Here is a 23,726-nt window from a genome sequence, read left to right on the forward strand (position 1 = left end):
TGCACTTCATCACATCAAACAAGGGTATGATTAAAATTCAGTATGTTGCGGATTACATGTATAAATCATAGTAGCATAACACTGTATCTTATGCATGAAAAAAAATTGTATACTTGCACATGCTCAGTATATTAAAATTAGTATGTCAATGGGTTAAGGGTTAAATTGATATTTTATTCCGTTTATGACACTGTTTTGGAATGTGCCAGCTACACAATGTATGTTTAAGATAGTTACCTTTGTAGTAGGATTTCGGTGTAGACCATCGTGCATTTTCAAAGAGATGAAGTGTTTTGAAATGTCATGATGGAATTAAGCATAATATCAAAAGGGATTGTTTTGTTTTTGGCTGTCAGACGTCATCGTGAATAGAAACAACAGAAAGTGGTGGATAGTTCAAATAATTGACAATCAACCTGGTCATTCGAATACTACATTGCTTAACATACATGCAGCCACTGAAAGTTGTATCCCTTACTGGAAGGTTATGGGCTATGAACAATTCGTCGGCTCTGAGACTTTGAAGACAGCTTTGTATTTCAGTATTGCATAACTTTTGTAATATCTAGTCACAGCCTGTTGGACACAACTATGCAAATATTTCGTGGGTTATTCAACAGACGAATGTAATGTGTTTAAAATGCTTGAATATTTCCACAACTGCGCATTTTGCTAACAAAATGAATAGAAAGCACACAGCTGACATAATTAAGGTGGGAAAAATGCAAGTATGTATTTTCCCCCAAATTTCCAATTCAAAGTTAAAGGTGGGAAAGTTATACAAGGAGGAATGTTAGGTGGGTTAATGCAGTAGTTTTGGTTGAGCTGCAAGACGTTTGGTGGCAGGATATGGGCTCGATCAATATAGACAATATTGTGGAAACTATGATTGAGGATCTTAGAGGTGAAGCTTCCACAGTGTAGACATTACGTACAGAAAACTACATGGTTCAACCTGGAAAATAAACTAAATAGTATGATTGAGGACATGCTCTTGGTGCAGGTTTTTTTTGTGATCAAGGTTAATAGCAAATGATGTTTCCAAGTTTTCATTAGTCAGCCTTATAATATTGGTACTAACATTAGATACTAGGAAATGCAAGGAGGATTTGTGAAGTGCTGTGTACCTAAAGAAGGCAGCTTATAATAAGTGAAGGATGAATTGTATGGAGATCTGGAAGCAATGGTTGGAAACATTTCAGTCATTAACTGGAGAATATAAGTTAATGTCACGAATGCTTAACTTAGGAGAGGACAGACATTCCGGTGAACGATTGAAAATAGACAGTCTGCTTGGGCTAAGCATTGACAACTGTTAAAGGTTCATCAGCTTCATAACATCAAAAGGAATGTCCATCGAGCGCCACCTTCCAACACATTGTTTACAAAGGGATGTAGGTATCGCCAGGTGAGAAATTGAACGACCGAATTGATCCTATTGTCATCGATGAGAGCAAGGAGTTGAATAACTTATGTCAAAACAGCTTGTACGAAGAGTGTGGGAGCGACCACTTCATAGTCATGTGTTATAAGTAGGGGGCCTACGTTTTTTTCATTTTATTTTTTTGTGGAAATTTTTTGAAGATTTTTGCATTATGTTTTTGAATTTTGCGTTAATTTAAATCATGATATTATGCTATTTTTTTACTTCAAAGACATAATACTAGCCATAACAGAACAGTGGGAGAAAGGAAGTCTGTTACTGACCAGCTTCTTAAGCAGAATGGCGCACGTGCGCGAGTCGAGTTGATGGAGTGGGAGAACAAGTTGACCTTGTAAGACTGTGATGGACACAATGGTCTATTCTGGTGGTGGTAAAACCTTTATAAGAAGGCAAATGGCGTAAATTTGCATTATTATGCATATGAAATTGAATAAGTTGACATATTCCCGCTATAGTCTCATTTCTTTTTATTTCGCGATTTAAAGCTGTTTAACACATTGGAGACGGGCCATATTTGAATGTGATACCCTTCAGAAATCGCAGGATTTTTAATGGTTTTTGAAATTTTTTATTTTCTATGGTAAGCCATGATTATAAGAACTTTTGGAATACATAGAAAGATCACACCTTCTTCTACACAAAAATGAGTTTTAATTATCATAATAGTGCAGCAATTTTTAAATATAAATTTATGAATATAATAAGTTTTACAAATGAAAAAAATCTGACGCAGTTATGGATGCCAGTTTGGTTAATATTTTGAAATCTGACTTTGTGGGCACATCTACTGAAATACACTAATACAGATTCTAGACTAATTGGTCAAATGACAGCGGTATAATTGTTTACAACCAGCCGTTTGCATTCCCACTGTTCGTTGTTTGACGACAGGGTTGCATCGAATTGCTGCAGGTACACGGGAAACACCCATATTTTTAAGAAGCGGTAAGAACCTTGATATATATAAGAAGCGACATAAAAATTTGTTACATTTCACACCAATTTGAAATTAGTTCATTTTCTACATTTACTTGCCTGAAGTGCCCGAAACATCATGTTTACTTAGTGTGTAATTGTTATCCTCATCCTCATTTTCAGAAGTCGTGTCTTCCAAAAGAACATCCATTATGGATTCGTTGTCAAAATTTCGTACACTTGAATTAGACATGCTAAATATTCACAAGAATTACACAAACAAGCCTGCCTCTCGAACACACACTCTTCCTGTTCACATGTACCGTTCGTACTTTCCTGCCCATTTCACAGATGAGAGTCAACAATGATGCAGCCTTAGGTTATGTAGGAACGTGGATGTGTTATCAATGCCTTGAAAGAAGAGCTCTCGACTTACGCTCATAACTAGTATATTTTATGCTTATAGAAGCATTCAACAGTATCCTAGTGAAGTCACAACTCACTGAAACAGCAGCTACAATTTTTTAGTTACAATGAAATCGTGCCCATAGATTCTCCGAGCTCCGTCACCAGCAATGAATTAGCATGCCCGTAGTTTCTACGAGCGGCGTCTTCAATGTGTTAATTTTTTAATTGTTAACAACGTTATGTATAGGTAACTGTTTCCCAAGCATTTTAAGGAATATTTTTAAAAAGTTGGTGTTATCACATATGCAGGTCCCTAGTTACAGTATCATTTAAATCAAAAGCCAGAGTGGAATGAAGTCTAAAGAAACTAGTGTGGTATCAATACCATTTTTAAAATATTGGAGATCCCATCAGGGAGTCTGGATTCCAGCTTCAACTCAGCTGCCGATTGTAGCACTTGCGGGATATAAGACTGACTCCAGAGCAGAACTGGATTGAAATCCAAAACATGGTAATGGATCTATGGACAAATCATTTGCACGGAGAGCTGGATTGTGAATAAATGTATTGAGGCATTGGTACAAAGGAGAGAAGCCAAAGGGAACTAGTTGCTAGGAACTCACTCACAAGAAGACTCAGTTTAGGAGGCCAGAGAAGACTTCTTCGGAAACAAGACTAGCGAAATGTATTGGAAGATTTACTTCTTTCAAGAAGAGATGCCAGAGCTGATTTAAGGCCAATAATGGAATAATTTTAACCAATGAATGTGACATCATTGAGAGATGGGTAGAGCTCTTCAGCACGACCTTCACTGTGAATAATTCATCAAGCCCTTTGAGTTCCATATTCCACACATAACAGACCCAGATTACCCTCTGCCCACTCTGTCATAGATCAAGAAGCAAGTGATAAGGCTAAAAGGTTCAAAACCTGGGAATGCGGTTCAGGCAGAATTAATTCAAAAGAAATGAGACACTTTCCACAAAAGACTCACGGACCGATCAAGATGATATGGGCCATGGAAGAGATTCCAGTAGACTAGAAAACAGCAGTGATCTACTCATTTTACAGGAAAGGAAAAGTTGACTGCTGCAGCTGTGGTAGAATCGGACTCAACATATGTTACAAGATTTTGTCAAACCATTTTCCTGGACAGAATTCATTCTTTATCAGAAGATATGATCAGTGAGTACCAGGGTGTATTTAGGAATGGTCATTCTTTAGTTGGGCTCTTCATGCATGAAGCAAAGACTGAGGGCCTCGTGTTAAGTCAAAGAGAAGCTGGTACAGAGATTCAACTCCAGATTCTGTTTGCAGGTGGTCTATTCTTCTAAGAGTTTTCGTTAAACAAGCATTGTGAAACAGAGATGAAGGCAAGGATCCAAGCCAGCTTCAGTCAATTGAGGTTGTGCAGCTTATCAAAACAGCTCAAATTCAAGTTATTCAAGAGCTTGATCCTACCTGTTGTGATATACAAAGGAGAAACTGGAGTGTTGGGAAATAGAATTTCAACTCATACATAGTTAAGTCATGCTTACTCCGAGATACACCAACAAACAATGAAGTCTTCACACCCAGAGAGTATCACACCTGGAATGGGAGGAACAAAGACCCTTGGATCAATGTAACGACCATGAACAAATAAACTAATTGCTTTATCAGTGGGATACGTGCTTCCATACTGACTTGACGTCTAATGATTTGATGCAGCTATTCTTGAAAAGTATGCTAACATTCTAAATTGCTGACTGACCAGTTGAAATGTGAACCTACAAAGAACACTGAAATATGTTGAGCTTAAGAGCTGTTAACAATAAGGACAAACAACAGTGCTTTAAGGAAATTACTGGGGGGAAAATCTAAATGAGTGTGCACTTGTGAAGCCTGATTGGGCTAGAGATCGGTAAAATTCATGGCCAGAATTTATAATCATGGTCTTTAGAAGTGGTTAATCGATTTCAGAGTGATTAGCTGAGCATTTCATCTTTCTTTTGTCATTTCAATCAAGAACACAGCACTTCTAGAAAATGACAACAGTTTTGATGGTTCAGAACACAGAAAAAGCAGACATTCTTCAAAGAAAATGGTAATTTGTCACAAATAATATTGTGCAAAATTGAAACATATGGTGATGCAGAGATGTGGAAGAGTGGACAAAGTCAAATGAATAATGAAATAACGTTGAAAAGTACATGGGTGAATGTTGTGTGTGTCCTCCGTGCCTACGATCTCCACAGCCCGCCCGACACATGGATGTTTCCAGAGACCATGAGGCAGACTGCAGTGTGCTGACATGATCGTCGGTGACGTCAGCCAGCGCTATAAAAGGAGCAACGTTTCTCGCCTCTCCAGGACTCCTACAGTGTCCAACGACCAGACTACACCGCAAGTCAGACACGGAGGTACCCTCTTAAAAATGTGTTCTGAATAGGTGGACTGATTCCTCGCCGTGAGGTTTCACCCCTGGACATTGCCTCACTCATCCTGCATCCTGTAGCCACGTCGAGCACCCATCCAAGCATTCTGCTACTCACTCAAGTCCCCTACAGTGCTCTGACTTCAATCATAGCATTCTGCTATATATGAACATTAGACGCAAGTTCCTTGCAAGTTATACGCCTCCGGTTAGCATTCTGCTAATACGAACTCTCTCTACAAGTTCCACTTGTTATTATACATGACCGATAGTTTTCGACTATCAAGAACATTCTTTCATTTGAACAGACTGTCTCATCAAGACAAGATTGAATGTATATAGGAATCTCAAATGTAAATATTATTCAGGCCCTCAGCCTACTACCTTATATTAACATTAAACGTGTGCAACTCAACAAGCTTCAAGAAAAGTTTCATTCTATTTCATGTACATATTGTATAAATGTGTTGAAGCAATAAACTTTTATGTTGTGCCTTGTATACTAAGTTCCTTGTATACAACAGTGAAAGGGAAGAGAAAGATACTTTGGCAAGTATTTAGTACGTGCACAGTCCAGTGCTGAGTTAGGCTTTATAATTGAGGACAAATAGGCAGAAAGATTTACATCTGTTTCAAAACCTGAAAAACCAGCAATTTAGAATGTTAGCATACTTTTTTGAATAGCTGCATCATTAGATTAGTCATTAGATTTCAGGTCAATTTGCACAATTCACACACGCACACAATCTTCATTCAGGTGATGAAATCTCTTATTTTGACAGAACTGGTGATGAAAACCATGTGTTGCATATCATGTTATTACATATTTAAGCTCGTAATTTGCTTGTTTCCAATCATCCGTCATGATGGCGTCTGTTGAATAAACATTCCAGATATAGGTGCATTTTTCTCTGAGAGTTTGGAATGTGTTCTCATAGGTCTTAAGTGTTTGGCTGGTGTATCTGTGTTCTGATGTCTTCTATGAAGAAAGTTTCTTTTACTAAGACATAGGCCTGTCTTGATGGTGCTGTCTTCCCGATACCTATGATTTGTTTCATATAACAAGCATTATCTGGTTGTTAATTTTAAGTTTATCCCAGATTATATGGATCCCATAAGTTGCTGTTGGTGCTATAACTGTTTTAAATAGTATCATTGCTATTTTTGTTTAACGTTTTTGCGGTTGTTGAATGTTGTAAATTGCTTTTATTGCTGATGTTTTTCTTTCTTTGATATGATTGTTGAAAGATGCCAGTGTTGTCTGAAGAGTAACTCAGAGATATTTGAATTTTGGTACTTCTTCTAGAGGTTTATTTTGAAGGGTCATTGTATCTTTTGGAGAGCGTTTACCACCTCTTCTGAAAATAATTTATTTAGTTTTGACATGATTTAATTGTTGGTCATTTTTTTAGGGCCAATGAAGTGAGTCTGTTTGGTACCTTCTGGAGCTCTTCTCTGTCTTCTGAACCTATTACCATATCATCTGCATAGAGTAGAAGTATTGCTGAACTGTCCTAATGATATTTGTAATGTCTGCTCTCATGACATTGAACATTAATGGGCTAATCGGATCTCCTTGTAGAACATCATTAGTTTGAATTAAACTCTTGGATAAGGTGATATAATCAGATATTTGGATGAAATTGTATTTTAAGATGTCTGAAAGTATTTCGTTATTTGGTGTGCTTCGCCAATCAACAGACTGAGTTTTTGGATGAGTGTTTCCCTATTATGAAATGAAAGGTTTTTCTGTTATCTATGAAGATTACAAAATATTTTCTCCCTGGGTGTCTTATTTTATCTTAAGGATGTTCTAGTAAGTGGTTCACAGCATGGTGGAGAGTGCTCCTTCCCTTTCTGAAACCAAATTGGTTTTGTGGTGTTAGGATATCTACTTCATCAGTAAGCCTGCTGTTTAAAATTTCCATGAATATTTTGAAAGAAGTGTTTTCAAGGACTATCCCTCTGTATGAGTCTGGGTTACAGGTTTTCCCTTTCCATTTGAAAAGAACTTTTATTGTTGATCTCCATTGTTCAGGTATTTTTCCTGTACTAAAACACATATTGAATAATTATATCCAGTAGTCTTCCTCAGATTGTAAGATTCTTTGAGATGTTCTGTATATGTGCTGTCTGGTCCTGCTGCCTTCTTGTTTTTTGTTTTTGTTATTGCATGATATATTTCCTGTCTCATTATGGGAATAATATTTTCTGTTGTTTCCATAGCATAATATGCATATGCTTTGTCCTTGATGTTTAGGATGGTGTCAAAATGATTTTTGCATGTGTCCATGGAAATTCCTTTTATTGTAGATAATCTTGGTTTTCTGAATGATATGAAAGGATCTTCTTGAGCAAAATCTGCTTGTCTTTTGGCATCTGGATGTATGCGGTCTGCTTTTTTCTGTTTAATTAAAATATTGTGTTTCTTTGTTGGGCGTATAATAATAAGTCATGTTTTTGAATTGTGGTGGTTTTGGCTTGATATAGTGCAGACAAGGTCTTCTTGTCAAACCATGGTTGGGATTTCCTATTCTTTATTTTTGTGCAAAATGATTGCAAATTCGTTGTGCATAGTTCTACTCCTTCTGTTATTTGATGTTGCTGTAATAGACTTGTAGCTTCTTCTATTTTTCCCAAATTTTCTTTCAATTTTTCCAAATTTAATTTCCTAGATATTCTGGTAACCACAAGTCAGTATGGAAGCATGTATTCCACTGATTAAGGCACAGATACAGAGGTCTTATGAGAATCAGTAAAATCCACAGCTTGGAACTAAAAAAGATAGTGAGCAGAGACGCAAGAGATATAGGTATGAAGTAGTTTAATGTCTACTGCAACGGAATGAAGGAATGCTGCCACCAAAGAAAACTGAAATCATGAAGATTTATTTACGTGGTCTGTAGTTGGCCAAAATAGATAATGAATAAATTTACTACAACGGCAAGAACTGTCACTTTAACACTTTGCAAAACATTTTCTAAATGTATTGTATGGAGTGTCATTTTATATAATACAAAAGTGTGGACACAGAGAAAGAAAGAAAGAATACAAATACTGTATCTGGAAATTTTTGAAATGTGGCCATGATGGGGGGTGGAGGAAATGAAATGGACAGATAAGGAATGACGAAGTTATCAAAAAAGTTAATGAAAAAAAGAGAAAGAGGCATATTGAAGGCAATAAGGAAAAGGAAAACTAGTTGGGCTGCATATTGAGATGAAAATGTATACAACAGACCAATATAGAGGAGAAGATAACCGGAAAAGAGGGTTGAGGACAAAGAAAAATTGGAATGACAGCAGATTTAAAGAGGGGCCAAACATATGTCAGTTGAAGGAAGGGTGCAATTCCATTGATACTCATCTGCAGACAAGATACACAGATTATGTTGATGATAACTACAAGTAATGGAAAAAAAAAAAAAAATCCCTGTTAGAAATGTTCTTCTTTTTACTTGTTAGTTAACACTAGAACGGCCAGAGCGGTCATTTTGACCGTTAGCGAATTTCAAGGTATTTCCACGCTCGTAATTTTTTACGCACGAGGTTTTTCTTTTGTGACTTTTAATCTTTTAGGGTTATGTACATTCACGCCAAAAATTACATCCGTAGATAATAAGGGAACACCGATATTGTCCCTTATACGTAGGAAGGCCATAAGCGGTCATTTTGACCGCTTCACTTCCTTGATACGGAGAGCTCTATTCTGCTCACTGTTTGCTTCCTGTGATATATTTACAAGTGGCGCTATAGGGGCGTATGATGTAACTAAATAGTATGCCTCTAGCAGTGGTTGCGAGTGGACGAGTTAGTGCCTGTCCCTCGTGTCGTATAGTGCGTAATAATGGCTCGACGGCAAAAACTTACTCCTGTTCAATTATTAGCAGAACTTGAAAAGCTAGGAGAAGACGAATCAGGTGAAGAAGATACATTATCAGTTATAGACGCAATGAGTGACGATGAGGATTTTATACCTCAACAGTGTGATAATATGTCGGATAGTGATGGTGATTCGGCTGATGAAAATATGCACACAGTGGACTTCGCACCTACGATAGACGCAGTTACTCCTTCAACCAGCCGTGATCAATCTTGCAGCAGAGGACGATCTCTTATCAGCAGGCATCCTGTTCGAAGTAGAAGGAGACGAGGTGGGAAAGGTCATGAACTGGTAAAGTCTTCTTCATTTGCACCAGGGGATCAGAACAACTATTTGGACTGTTGTCGGCAGTAGTGGGACCCCCCCGGAAGGATGGCTGCTCAGAATGTACTGAAAGAGGCAGGGCCTACTTCTCACGCTAAGCGTAACGTAGAGACTAACAGCAAGGTTAGTGCCTGGCGTTTATTCAGACAGACAACGGATAATAATTGGTCTATTTCTTTGGAAGAATTAGATGCTTTTATTGCTTTGTTATACGCCCGTGGAGCTTATAAACTTACTAGTCTAGCTGTAGATCATATCTGGTCTTCTTTATGGGGTCCCCCTGTTTTCACTAACACTATGGCAAGAAACAGGTTCAAAGAAATTCTAAGGTATTTGCGCTTTGATCTCCGTAAAACTAGATCCACTCCTTTGCAGACAGATAAATTTGCTTTGGCTTCGGCTATTTGGAATAGATTTATTGAGAATTGTTATGCGTGCTATAAACCAGGAGCAAATGTCACAGCTGATGAACAACTCTTCCCCAGCAAAGCTCGGTGCAGGTTCACGCAGTACATGCCAACAAGCCAGATAAATTTGGCATAAAATTCTGGCTACTGGTAGACGTTGATTCTAAGTATGTGTGCAATGGATTTCCTTATCTTGGGAAAGACGAAATGCGACCCGCCAATGAGTCACTGCCTGAAAATGTTGTCATGAAACTTATGGACCCATACCTCATGAAAGGACGTAGCGTGACCACTGAAAACTTCTTTACATCGGTAAAGTTGGCTGAGAGACTGAAAGAGAAGAAAACTAGTATTGTTGGAACAATCAGTCGAGTGAGGAAGGAAATCCCGGTGTCAATCAAAGCACTACGTATGAATCTGTACAAGACTGTCGTACTTCAGAAGAAAGATCACACTACTCTCACAGTATATCAATGAAAAGTGAACAAGAATGTGCTTCTGCTAAGCACTCTACACCCAAGCGTTCAAGTCAGTGAAGATAACAAGAAGCTCCCTAGTACTACTGAATTTTATAACGGAACTAAGTATGGTATGGATGTAGCTGATCAAATGGCGCGTAAATACTCCACTAGAGCTGGATGCCGAAGGTATTTACATGTATTTTAGAACGTACTTGATGTAGCAGCAATAAATTCATGGATAGTCTACAAGGAAGTTACGGGACACAGAATCTCTCGACGTGATTATATTCTTGAAGTAATACAAGAACTAAGATCTGATTTTTTGAAGACAAGATCCCGGTTGATTGAACTCTTTACACTTCAGCCTGAGCCTCAGATTCAGGTTCAATGTGCCGTCGTAAGCGACGACAATGTCAAGTGAACTCCAATTGTAAACAGAACAAAACCTCTGACATATGTTCTTCGTGCAACAAAGTAGTCTGTGGAAAATGTTCGTGTAAGGTAATAACTTGCATAAATTGCTTGTCAAGTGCCTAAATAGGCTTGTAAACAAATAGAGACTGTTATTTTTATCATAATTTTTCACAAAGGCATTCAAAAGCAAGTCCGCCTAAATATTTCACTGTTACCTGTTAGAAGTGAGAGAATATGAACAATTATTAATATTTAAGAATGAATTGATCTGTATACAATACATCCTAATCGTTAACTGTTGTTTTAAAATAAAGTATTTAACATTCTCATGTTTCCCAGATCCTGGATCCTAGGTATATGTCAGTAAGCGGCAGCGGTCAAAATGACCGCCTGCAGCCTTTATAGGTATGAGGAATGTTCGGCCGTTCTAGCGTTAAGTGTCCAAGTTGTGACCCCATCGTACTAATAGCCTATATCTGCTTCATTCATTCCATCCCTGACCCGGTCAATGACTGGAAAACAGGTTGTAGGTTTTTATTTTCAGTTAAGTGTCCAAGATTTTAAAGACCCTTTCTTTTTTTCCACTTCCAATAACAGTGTGCGAGGGGAATATCATGATAGTACGAATAATGCCCAGCGCATCGTAAACTTTTAAGCAAGCAAACAAGCTTGTAGTTTTTCATTACTGTTGATATTGTGATTGTGGCCATGGGACCTCTCATTTTATGTGGCATCCAAAAACCTAGGACATGACTTCTCATTTTAAAACCTTTTTGAGAATTGGACGGGATTCAAACTGCGACCAGCATGTCGAGAAACTAGTGGCTGTGGCTCACAGCTGTCTGACCCCTTCTAGACATTTACTTTCTTTATTCACAGTTGTATTTCATTTCAAGGAGGATTTAGTTTGTGAATATGAATGATGGTTATTGAGTAGTATGTTTGGAGCTCTTTGTGTCAACTGTGGTGACATCATGTTTACATTTTTAGGTGTTGATGCAACAACAGCAGGGCCAGATTGAAGATGCCTTGCGTAAAGGTCAACAGGACAACTTACAGTCTGCAGCAGATGAGGCAGGAATCAGTTTTACTGAATTAGATTCTGTGCTGCAGCCTATTATAGATTCTTGCACTAAAGATTCTATATCATCAGGAAAGGGTTGGATTCTTCAGCGTTCAACCTCGCCAAAGGCAGACCAGGTCATAGCACAGTACCTTTTGAAAAAGTAAGTTTTTCTTTACTAAATGCTGATATTTCTTTTCCTATATTCCGTGCTAACTTAACCTAGGAGTGTCAGGGGTCTATATTTTTGACCTGCTTTTCGTTTCTGTACTGCCAGCATAAATGAAATTGACAAAAGCTTGATTTCTGACCACCAGTACCATCTATCAACAAAACTTATAGAACAACTACATCAGAGCAAAGTCTCCGCAAAACAAAGGGTTTCTTTTTCTTTCCTTTGACACAACAAAAACCCAAAAGATTATCCTGCCTATATCAGAGAGGTTACAGAGAGAAGTTCTGATGATGTAGTTAACTTCTGTTTTGTTATTCTGTCCATGGAATGAGGAAGGCAATATGATTCAATATTTAGTAAACAAACATAGTAGTTGGTAGAGTAAAATGTATTGGACAACAGTGCTACTGTTTTTGAGTATTTTAAGAAAGGGGAGTGAATTATTTTCTGTTTAAGATTGTGGTACTGATGACAGTAGTTCGTATGGTGAATCCAGTACTTGTTAGAGTAAGTGACAGTAATGTGAAAAATGATAGTAAATAGTGAAAATGAACAGAACTGAGGTGTAAATGGTGCTCAATTTCAGATTGATATAAGAAACTCGGATAGGTCAAATAATGTACAAGCCAAGGGTAGGAACTAGGAAGACGATGGGAGCAGTCTCAGAGGTATAGGTGGAAGAAGAAGCTGAGCAAACTGTGATAATGGAAAGACATTTTTTTTTAGTCGCAATGAAAAACACTTACCATTTCTGCAATTTGAAATATATTGTATTTTATCTCAGTACTCTGAAAGATAATATAATGGTCATTATTATTTATATATCAGAATTTTTGTTGTACCTAACTTTTTTAGTAGGCCCTAATCAAAACTTGATTTTGAAATCTACAAGTATTTTTGTAGGATTTATATACATACTGTATATATGTGTGTGTATCTTTGCTTGTTAGTATTTTAAATTATCTAAGGTAACAATAATGCTAATTGACAGTCCGACTGTGCAGTTTGTAATGATAACAAAAATACTCCTCTAGCTTAATAATTACCGATGTTATGACCATTTAAGTTAGATTATGCTCTTGACTGAATTTCTTCCTGGCAGCACAGAAATTTATTAAGAACGATGTGGATGTTTTCCAGGTTGTTCATTAGAAAACGGTGAAGAGAATCTTAACGAAAACAACGAGCAAAAAAATTCTCATACGAGAATATTAGTAAATACTTGGAATGGGTAGACATAAAACAGGCAAGACGAACAAGAGATATAATCAAACACGACATTGCAGAAGCACAGCCCAATCTCCCTCCTCCCTCACATGATATTTTAGATGACGACTAAACTCTACTTCCCTTCTCTCCAGAGCTTTGCATGTACTGTCAGACTGTGTCACATCGTTACTTCACCAGGTCGCGCTCAAAGACAGACCCTCTAGACAGCGCAGAATAAACATCTTTTTCAAACAAGAACGAGAGGCAAGATGTCCTGTTATGATGACCTCCATTTTTTAGCAAAGGAATCTCCAAAGAACTTTTATTATTTGTGCTTATTGTCCTAATGTTTTTCCTTCTCAATTCTTTCTTTATACAGCTGAAGAGGACCACTAAGTGGTCGAAACATGTCCTGTAAGTGCTAATATATATTCAATTTTGCCTGAGGCAAGAATAAAGTATCGATTAGGTGGTTATTTATACTAACTTCTTGATTATACTCATCGATACGGTCATGAAATGGACAACTTGTAATAAAATGAATGAGGCATAGTCACAATGATCCAACATACAATTTGATTGTTCAAATTTTTTAATATTAATGAAGCGTGGATTAATTAAAATATTGAAAAATAAATCTTCGAACGTTGTTGAATGAGAATCAGGTACGTAGAATTACAGTAGAGTTGTTGACTCCAAGTAGTTGCGTAATAAGGTCAAAAGACGCTTGAAGCATCAGTGTGTAGAAGTGTTGTGTCTCTTTCATGGAATAATATTTGTAGTAGATTGTAGTCATGAGCTGTCTTGCGTAGATTCAACAAATAGGGTGTTCAATAAAGCCTTAGATGTGGGAGAATTCGCAATGTGATGTGTGTCGAAGACCCTAGTGTTGATAGAGAGGTGACTAGCCTTGTTGGTTGTTTGAGACGATGTGTAAGTTCAAGAGTTGTTTGACCGGGTGAGTTGGCTGAGCAGTTAGGGACGCGCAACTGTGAGCTCGCATCCGGGAGATAGTGGGTTCAAACCTCGCTGTCGGCAGCCCTGAAGATGGTTTTCCATGGTTTCCCATTTTCACACCAGTCAAATGGAGCTGTACCTTAAACTAACTGTATGAAGATCATCCCGGTCATGTTTTAAATGCTTTGTATGTAAATCTGTATGTATTATTTTAATATTAACTTGATACTTGGTTTTTTACACCAGAACGTGCAATTTGTATGGAAGGGACAAAGTCTGAACACCAAGAAATCTGTAACCTTTACTACAGGGGTTACACTAAACAAAAACTAAACACAGTAAAGGAAGGAAATTAAGTGCAATTACACAGTACCAAAAACTACTACACACTCAGTGAAACAACAGCAGAAACTACGCGGATCTTCCCCGATAACAACTTAGTAAATATCAGTAGGGCCAACTAGCTGGCAATAAACTAGGAAGGTGGAAGAGTCTGGGAACCTACCAAAGCGCAGATTCAGAAATAATCTACCGTGATCCTTAATTTTGAAACGTATTATTTACAAATGGATTTTACAAATACATTCCGAACAAATTCCGCCATGCGAAAGGTACCGACACACAACTTACGAATTAAATGTTCTGTGATACACACAACTTAGAAGTTCTTTGCTAATAGTTTCCTACAAGTTCAAAGATTTAACAAACTATACTTCTAGTTACAAATCCAGATGTACAATGAAAATTTAGTAGGTTAAGGCCCGGTTGTATAAAGACATCTGACTGGAGATCAATTAAGAACTTAGTTCTGAAAATGAACTGAGATTACGACATCATCGCGTTGTATAAAACTGAACTCGGTTTACACATGTGTAGTTCAAATGTAACCGGAGTTCAAAAAATTGGACGTGGCAACACCGCAAAACAAATGAAATACGAAATAGCTCGGCCCATTGGATAATACTTAAATAGTGGGATTGACCTGGCCGTGACTGTCAACAAATGAAATACGAAATTGCCGTGACTGTCGAAGAAGGAGAAGAAGATAATATTGTAATCTAGCGAAGTAAACATGGAAGGAACTTCACACAGAAAGAAAAGGGCGATCTGGTGGATATTGTACTATCAAGGTACAAACATATAATAGAAAATAAAAGAACCTATATGGTGACATCAAAGTTGAAAGAGAAAGCCGTTGACTTGTCAATGTTAAAGAGCTCTCCAACAACCATTTGAAAACTTACTGTAGCATAAAACCTAAGAGTTGTTAGGAACATACACATGGGTGACAGGGGATAATTTATTTGACTAGGTTTTTGTAGTGTGTCCCTTAACTTTAGTTCCAGTCGTTCCACAACATCTTTCGATAAACGAAATCTTATTTTGAACATTTCACACAATTCAATAATCGGATTCCGTCTGTGCCGAAAGACGCGAGGAGCTCGTAAAATCAACTCTTCTTCATCAGACGAAAATCGGAATAATCTGACATCTCTGCTAAAGAAAATATATATATGCTTTGTTTTGTAAACTGGAAACATAATAGAAACCTAAGTAACAACATGTTGGTATAGCAGTAGGCTATTGTTTATATGATATTCACATAACCTCACTTCTGAAAAAATCGAGCGATCTTTAGCAATATTATTTAACTACTAGCATTCAATATATTTATAACGCACCTCGATATTATTAAGGTACGGTATTCTTACGCATATACGATACAAGGAAACACTTTTCAAGTCTTCAGGTCTAGTTCAATGTTTAATATGAATGATAATGATCTAAGTTCAAGGAGATTAACCGACGAATATTCGGCAGTCAAATCTGAACTTAGATCAAGACGAGATGATCTTAGGTTAGCGTTTATACAACGGAAAATCGAAGTTCAACTTGACTGGCAGCCATTTTTCCTCTTTAAACTCAGATCAAAAGTTTTATACAACCGGGCCTAAAAGAAATATAATACCCTATTACCATCTACAGTGAAGTTAAATGTACTTTTCAAAACTCTGACATACATCAAGTGACACTGAACTACCAGAGACAAAACCCCAAGGTAATTATATTAAACTACACTTTACATATTTATCGAAACAAGGAACGGGGAATGCCTCGAAAACAAACAGACAATCCCAGCTGAAAAGCTAAGGCATCTGAAATAATTGAGTGGTGAATCTAGGTGAGGTTAGGGCAGACTCCTATACGAAATAGCAAGGGAACATTACGGAAATTTTAGGCTAGAACGGAAATCAAGAGTGCTTACCCGAAGGTGGCCCATCCCGGTAGCGAGGCGTCGCTGACGACGTAAAACTTCAGACAGACCAAGAACAGACTAGTCAGACCACGAAATGCTGCCTCGCTCTCTTTATAAAGGTAAACCCTGGCCATGGAGTAGCCAATCAGAATGCACGAGTCCGCCTATCGCCACCCAGATTCCAATCACAACTCCTCCTTTCAGTTGCGAACTTTAACATACATTCTCGAAAACGCACGTTCGGGAATCTTCCATTTCCAGAATAGTCAGAAAATACATTCTAGAATACATAACCAACAAGAGGCAACACACCCTGTTCAAAAATTCATGTAACAATTTTTCTGGATACTTCCAGTAAATACAGAACCGAATTCTATTATTTACAAATACCCTATGTTATCAAATATTACACTGTACAGGTTAGGTCGTTACCAATAAAACATATTACCACACTTTAGATCATACAGTAAGTACTACGGAAGGTTTACAAATAAAGTCTTCAATAAACACTTTCCACTTTCCAATACATTCTATACCTGTGACATCTTCCTCCCCCCGAAACATAATTTTACTGGGGAGAAAGCGATCAATTTATAAAACGTTCACACATATTATAGATAGGAAAGATACATGACCCTAACAATCATGATTTCTTGAAGTAGACTTTCTGACAACAAACAAAACAAACTGTCAGCACACCACAGGTCCTTTTAGTAGCCTTGAGTTTACGTTTTACCAACAATTTTCAAAAATAATAAAGGTGTTCATAGATCCACTTATTCAATAAACATCACAAAAATCTACATGGATAGTCACATTACACTTCAAAACGCCTTCTGAACCTTTTACAATTGTTTAGACAATTTGTACTCTGTCCACCAAAGGATGTACACTCTTTCTTTCTGCCAATAGTTATTAATCCAAAACCTTCTCACTTTGTTGCCAAACAGCGTTCAAAGCCTCCTTTTAGGCGAGTTATGGACTAAGCATTTTGCACCACTTTTCCACACCAGTCACAGCACAGCTGGGCCACAGGTTCTCGCTGATGATGTGGCTGCCGACACGGCCGTTTGCCGCCAGCCTCCATTCAATTTCAGTCCAACCCAGGTAGCTATGTAATTTGCAGTTCAGTGGTATCTTGCACCAGATAAGCAGATGGGTGAGACACCGTCCAGTGGTGCCGGATGGAAACGCCCAAGGCACAGAGTGTGCCTCCCAACTTGGCACTTCAGGTTGCCATGAGCTCGCATCCGGGAGATAGTTGGTTCAAACCTCGCTGTCGGCAGCCCTGAAGATGGTTTTCCGTGGTTTCCCATTTTCACACCAGTCATATGGGGCTGTACCTTAAACTAACTGTATGAAGATCATCCCGGCCATGTTTTAAATGCTTTGTATGTACATCTGTATGTATTATTTTAATATTAACTTGATACTTGGTTTTTTACACCAGAATGTGCAATTTGTATGGAAGGGACAAAGTCTGAACACAAAGAAATCTAATACGCTGATATGTCCATTATAACATCACCACATTATATTTGATTCCAAATCTCCAATAAATTCAACAATTGTGTATTCTGAAAGATGTGAAACACTTACAGTTGGTTTAATGTCAAGAAATATTTTGTTTTCATCAGATTGAAATATTACTAGGCACTTGGAAGATATCACAAGTTATTTACTACAGCCATCATAACTACTAGGTAAGTATTGTGAGATACGTAGAGGCATATCATAACGACTTTTTTTGTTGGAATGTTATCTAAATGCATGTTAATTTAATGAAGCGTGATTTTATAGCAAGTACCATGTATATATGCCATTACCTTTATAGGAGACATTATGATTGTCTAAATCTGTAATTGTGAGGTTTTTCAGTCTGTTGAAACTAATTCAGGACAACTAAGAACATACCAAAAAAAAAAGAGAACTTTTAATAACAGATTATACACGAAAAGATGTAACTTAATAAAAAACAGAAACCTAAATTAGTTTCAACAGAAAAGAAATGGCTTTCACTGTATATTGCCTTAAGCAGTGAACGATGTATAAGACGTGTTTGCGATGGACAGATGGATGGATTTTATTATGAGCTACTACAAATGTTACACATATAATGTTGGTGTGTCTGTAGTAGGTTAGACGGCGTACTCACAACAGCGTAACTCGAAACTTGAAGACGACCAATATCCAGATATTTCAAAGCTCCAGTTCTTTGTAAAATGCTCATTAAATGGTCGACGAAAATGTAATCACAGAGTGAGTTAGCCATGTGGTTAGTGTCACTCAGCTGTGAGCTTGAATTTGGGGAGATTTGAACCCCATTGTTGGCAACCCTGAAGATGGTTTTCCATGATTTCCGATTTTCACACCCTTCAAATGCTGCGGCTGTACCTTAATTAAGGCCACGGGCACTTCCTTCCCACCCTTCCTTCCCTTCCTGTCCATCCCATTGTTGCCATAAGACCTATCTGTGTCGGTACGTCGTAAAACAAATGGTTAAAAAATACATATATTTAAAAATGTAATCATGTACATGCTGAGTAATTGTACTGTCAGCATTGGGTACAATAGCTAGTAAATTATAAAATACAACTTTCCTAGTACTAAAAAAAATATGATTAAAGAAAATGTGTTTGTGATCAGGCGCTGACCCCTTACATTGTTGTTTGACTGTTAGTGTTGTTTCTTGAGTGTGTTTGCCATTGTGTTCTCTGACAAAAATGACTGATCTGTGGGAGATGGCTAATAAGTATAACAGTTATATGGCTGGTTTTAAAGTTTGCACAATTCTGTATGGGAACCAAGACATGCGGATCCATCTTATATACTGTATAATTATATACGGTGGCCCTCCACAGAGCACAGGAGTAGTAGTAGTTGGTAGAGCTGGGAGGAGACGTCAGTGCTTAAGTCAGCAAGAGTCGAGCAGGGTAACCCCCTTACGGTGTAGCATTGGAGTAAGACAGTTTGAGGTTTCAGAAGCCCGTGTTCGGTATAGACAACAGCAGAAGTAGCTGTTAATAGCTGCTTAAAACTGGAATATTTCTGTGCAATACCTGTTTTGTCGATTGGGTCAGTACTGCATTGATGCAAGAACGGGCGAATTTAAGCCGGAGACCAACAATGACATTTAACTCGGATCCGTCGTAATGTATAAAAGAACTGTGAGCTCTTCTGCTTCTACCCATAAGCCAACTGAAGAATCGCCCGAGACAACAGTATTTTAGTATTGCCATTAGCCAGCCATCACCATTATATCAAGTTCTTCTTCTTTTTCTTCTTCTTTTTCTTCTCCTTCTTCTTCTTCTTCTTCTTCTTCTTCGTTTAGGCCTACAATGGATCACGTGGTTCTTAACTCTGGGAAGCTTTTTTTCTTCTTAGCCCAATATTCCTTCATTCTAGTGCTATGGATGTCTTTTCTTTCTTGAGTCCATTTCACTCCTACTCCTGGACTCAGTGATTTAGCTGCTACTGACTGGAGAGAGTCAGATGTCTTGATTAACTTTCTGAAGTTATCTTGGTTGTAAATGTCAGTGTGATCAGTGTTTATGTATTGTAGGTTGTTCCGAACTAAATTCATCCATTTGGCATTTGTTGCTTTCCCTCTAGATACAGTGTTGAAGATCCTTGAAGTAAGTCTCTGGCTGTCCACCCTGACTGTGTGACTATAGAACATGCAACGCCCCTAACAATCTAACTAAATGACGTGCGTCATAGGGACGTGTGCACACAAGATAAATATTAAATGAGCAATAATTCATAACAAATCAGATAATAACACAACAAAACAAGAAAGAGTGCTGGAACCAACCCATAATGGAAGGATAGAGGAGGGGATCAAGGAACTACGAGGCAAAGCAGCATCAAAATGACACCAATATTTCCAAAAAATAAAATAAAAATATAATTAGTAAATAATAATTTACATTACACTAAATTATGAAAAGAAAAAAAAATTCTGAAAAATAATAAAGTAATAGGAAGTATAATAAATTTTCATTAAATAAATAATCTACATGTAAATAAGGTTAATTCTGAAGTAAATAAATTCATTTCATTCCCCAAGCTACCCTGGTGCACCATCATTCATGTAGATATTTTCAAAAATATGTAATAAAATTTAAGATTAACACAGGAAAAATGGGTTGTATGGCAAATCAAGGGCCTCTGACAGCACCCAGCGGAGGTTAAGTCCCCACAATACCCACATAAATAAGGTCACCTGACACATCACGTTAAAACACAAGGGAACACAAATCTCAACATAATGTCATCACACAAGATCCCACAGAATAAGGAGAATAGCCCAAATAAAAATAATTTTAAAATCGCAGAAGCAATAGAAGGCTAGGGCGATAAATAAGACGCACAAAACGTATTAAAATAGAAAGAGCCAGTTAACTTCACAACACCAAGACCGTAAAACAAATATGACATGAGAAGAAAAACAATTCATTGTCATCCACACGGAGCACTACATCTCGGCCGATACCAGATGCAATAATAATGGGTTACATAACTGCCAAGCACAAGAGATAAACAACAATGAGAGATGAGATAAGGCCAGACCCCAAACATCTCGCGCTAGGGCTGCCCAAGACCCTTGACTTAAACCAGCATACGTTAGAGGGCATTGTTGAAAAATGATGTTAATATTACACAGGATTACACACCTAATTAAGTAAATATCACCTTAAATACCTGCAATAAAAATAAAAAGGAATTCCAACCCAATCCAAGAAATAGGTATCCATGAGAAATAAAAATTTATAAGATCAATAATAATAATAATAATGATAATAATAATTTTTTTTTTTAATTTGAAAAATCAGTACAGCATAGCATTAGCTCGAAACATGGACAAGGGAGGCCAAAACACATGAAAGGATGCCCAAAAACCAAACAGAGAATCACAACACCAAGCACGGGAGCAAACACGAATACAGCAACATTAGCGGTACATACGAAATTTTAAAATAGTAACTGCACACGCATCCAGGAAATAACACAGAAAACTTACACATATACGCAGGTAAACAAAGAATACCAGGGAAAACAATTTAAATAAATGCAAGTGCGAATTTCAAAAGTTACGCAGACAATAATGACCTTCGCAGCTACACAGGACGCTCACTTGAAACTAGAACACCATCACACCAAACTTAAATAAAATTCAAATCATAGTTAAAAACAACCTATAACATAAATGACACACCCCAAGAAAACAACATTAACACAAATAAATTAGAGCAGCGTACTTACAGGGAGGTCATATGACTGAGTAACCGACGTGTTTCGAACCAACACTAATACACTCGCTAGTAATTATATAATAAACTTACATACTACACCACACGACTATTCTAATATAATAGAAGAACATTAAGACAAATACATTCCCCTGCTGGGGTAGTTATACGTCCTTAGCCAATACCCGAAGGTAGAATCATAGTTTTTGTGTCAGTAACAACTCCATTATTAGCAGTCAACGTCCACTTTCATTGAAGCCAACCAGTCGACAGAAACACTCAGATCAAGGCCACAAGGAGCGACACTGTCCAGCCTCGCAGCACGCCCTGGTGGGCTCCGTCACAACACACCTTGCGATAGCAAAGCACGCACATAGATAGCGCAAGAGTACATGTTGTTGTCCACAGTACGATCAAACACACTAGATATAACTTGCAGGAACGTTACGCGCTGTCATGTCCCAATAGCCATACATAAAATGAGTAGTATTATCATCCACTTGGTCACATAGTGTTGAATTCCAGTTTCAAATAGATAATGGCAGTATTACCGCTCATCACATCAGCACTTTGTCAGTAAAGCAGAGTCCAACAGTAAAATGCCTAATTCACAAAATGTTACTTGTGCGGATAGTGCACACAATTTAACAAGTGTCGCGTAGACAGTTGATAGTCCAAATTATATTACATAATTAATGTTTCTTTTGCGTAATAATGCCTCAAACATTAGTCTTCTCTTCCTCATAGCTGTTGTAATGCTCTCTATTTTGCTGTACAGTTCCTTGTGTCTGATTCTGTACCCATCTCCTTCTTTAATGGGACCCATAATCCTTCTGATGATTTTCCGCTCTTTCAGTTCCAGTTTTCTGACTTGTCCTTTCCGGGTCGTGTTTAGGCATTCTGAAGCATACAGTACAGGTGGTCTTACTACGGTATTGTAGTGTCAAAGTTTAAAATTCAAGGAGAGGGATTTAGACTTGCATATCGTCGCTGCCGGGACAAAACCTCCTATGTGAAATATTTTAGCTTAGAACTTTGGCCTGTAAGGTTCTATCATCTAAGGTGCAATATTGTGTGAATATGATGAAGCCTTCTTGCTCTTCATAATGCATGTGCTGCGGGTCAGTATATCTCCTAAAATGTTATCACATAGGAGGTTTTGTCCTGGCAACTACGATATGTTCTTACAAAGATGATAAGCTCTTTCTAATTTGGTGCATCTACTCTTCATTGCAAGGTCCTCATTGATATTTGGGGTTATCCATTCTCCAAGATCTTTGAATGAGTTGGCCTTTCGTATTATTTTGTCCTCCTAAGAAATGAAGTTGGCTGCTTCTCTGATGTTGCTCAGAAACTCTGTTTTGTTGACAGCGATCTTCAGTCCTACTTTAGCTGCTATGTGTTCGAGGGAGGATAGCTAGTACATAGCTTCTTCCATACCTGAAGCTAAGAGTGTGAGGTCATCTGCGAAGGCAAAGCAAGCAACTGTTAACTTGTCTTTTTTGTAGCCGATTTTTAATCTAAAGCTGTCAGATAGTGTACCTGTCCATTCCCGAATGACCTTCTCCAGCAGACAGTTAAAAGGGATGGGAGGCAAACCATCTCCTTGTCTATTACCTGTTCTGATCTCGAAGCTTTTTGTAATATTCCTCTGAATTTAAGTTTGGAAATTGTGTTACTTAGAGTAGCCTTCACAAGATTCAAAGTCTTTGTATCTAGTCCCAGTTCAGTTATCGTCTCAAAGAGTGACTGCATGTCTACCGAGTCGTAGGCCTTCTGGAAGTCAACGAGAATTGCTACATAGGGTAAGGTGTTGAGGTTTTTGTAAGTAAAGATAGTTTTGAGGTTGAGAATCTGCTCTATGCATGACCTTAACTTCCTAAATCCAGCTTGGTACTCTCCTATACAGGAGTCTAATTGTGCCTCCACTTTTTTAAGCAATGCTTTGGAGAAGATTGTTTTGTTGCTATTCATTCCGTTCTTCTTCCTTATCCTTTTGCCAATGTATTGGGATCGGAATTTGATTTGGATTTGGCCCAGTTTAACGGCTGGATATCCTGCCTTATGGGGGGATGTATTCACTATTGCGTGTTTTTGTGGTGGTTAGTAGTGTGTGTGTTGTTTTTAAAAAAGAAGTGTATT

General features: G+C 37.7%; 1 protein-coding gene across 2 annotated transcripts in view; it reads left to right on the forward strand.

Moving 5' to 3' along the window:
- The window catches only part of scaf6 (SR-related CTD associated factor 6), a 172,624-nt gene that overhangs the window by 34,666 nt on the left and 114,232 nt on the right, over nucleotides 1-23,726 (forward strand). For both annotated transcript variants that reach the window (XM_067135755.2, XM_067135757.2), the window contains exon 4: nucleotides 11,662-11,897. In XM_067135755.2, the coding sequence (XP_066991856.1) occupies nucleotides 11,662-11,897 (236 nt within the window). The remainder of the gene's footprint in view (nucleotides 1-11,661; nucleotides 11,898-23,726) is intronic.

This window comes from Anabrus simplex, chromosome 1 (assembly GCF_040414725.1).
Source record: "Anabrus simplex isolate iqAnaSimp1 chromosome 1, ASM4041472v1, whole genome shotgun sequence".
NCBI lineage: Eukaryota > Metazoa > Arthropoda > Insecta > Orthoptera > Tettigoniidae > Anabrus > Anabrus simplex.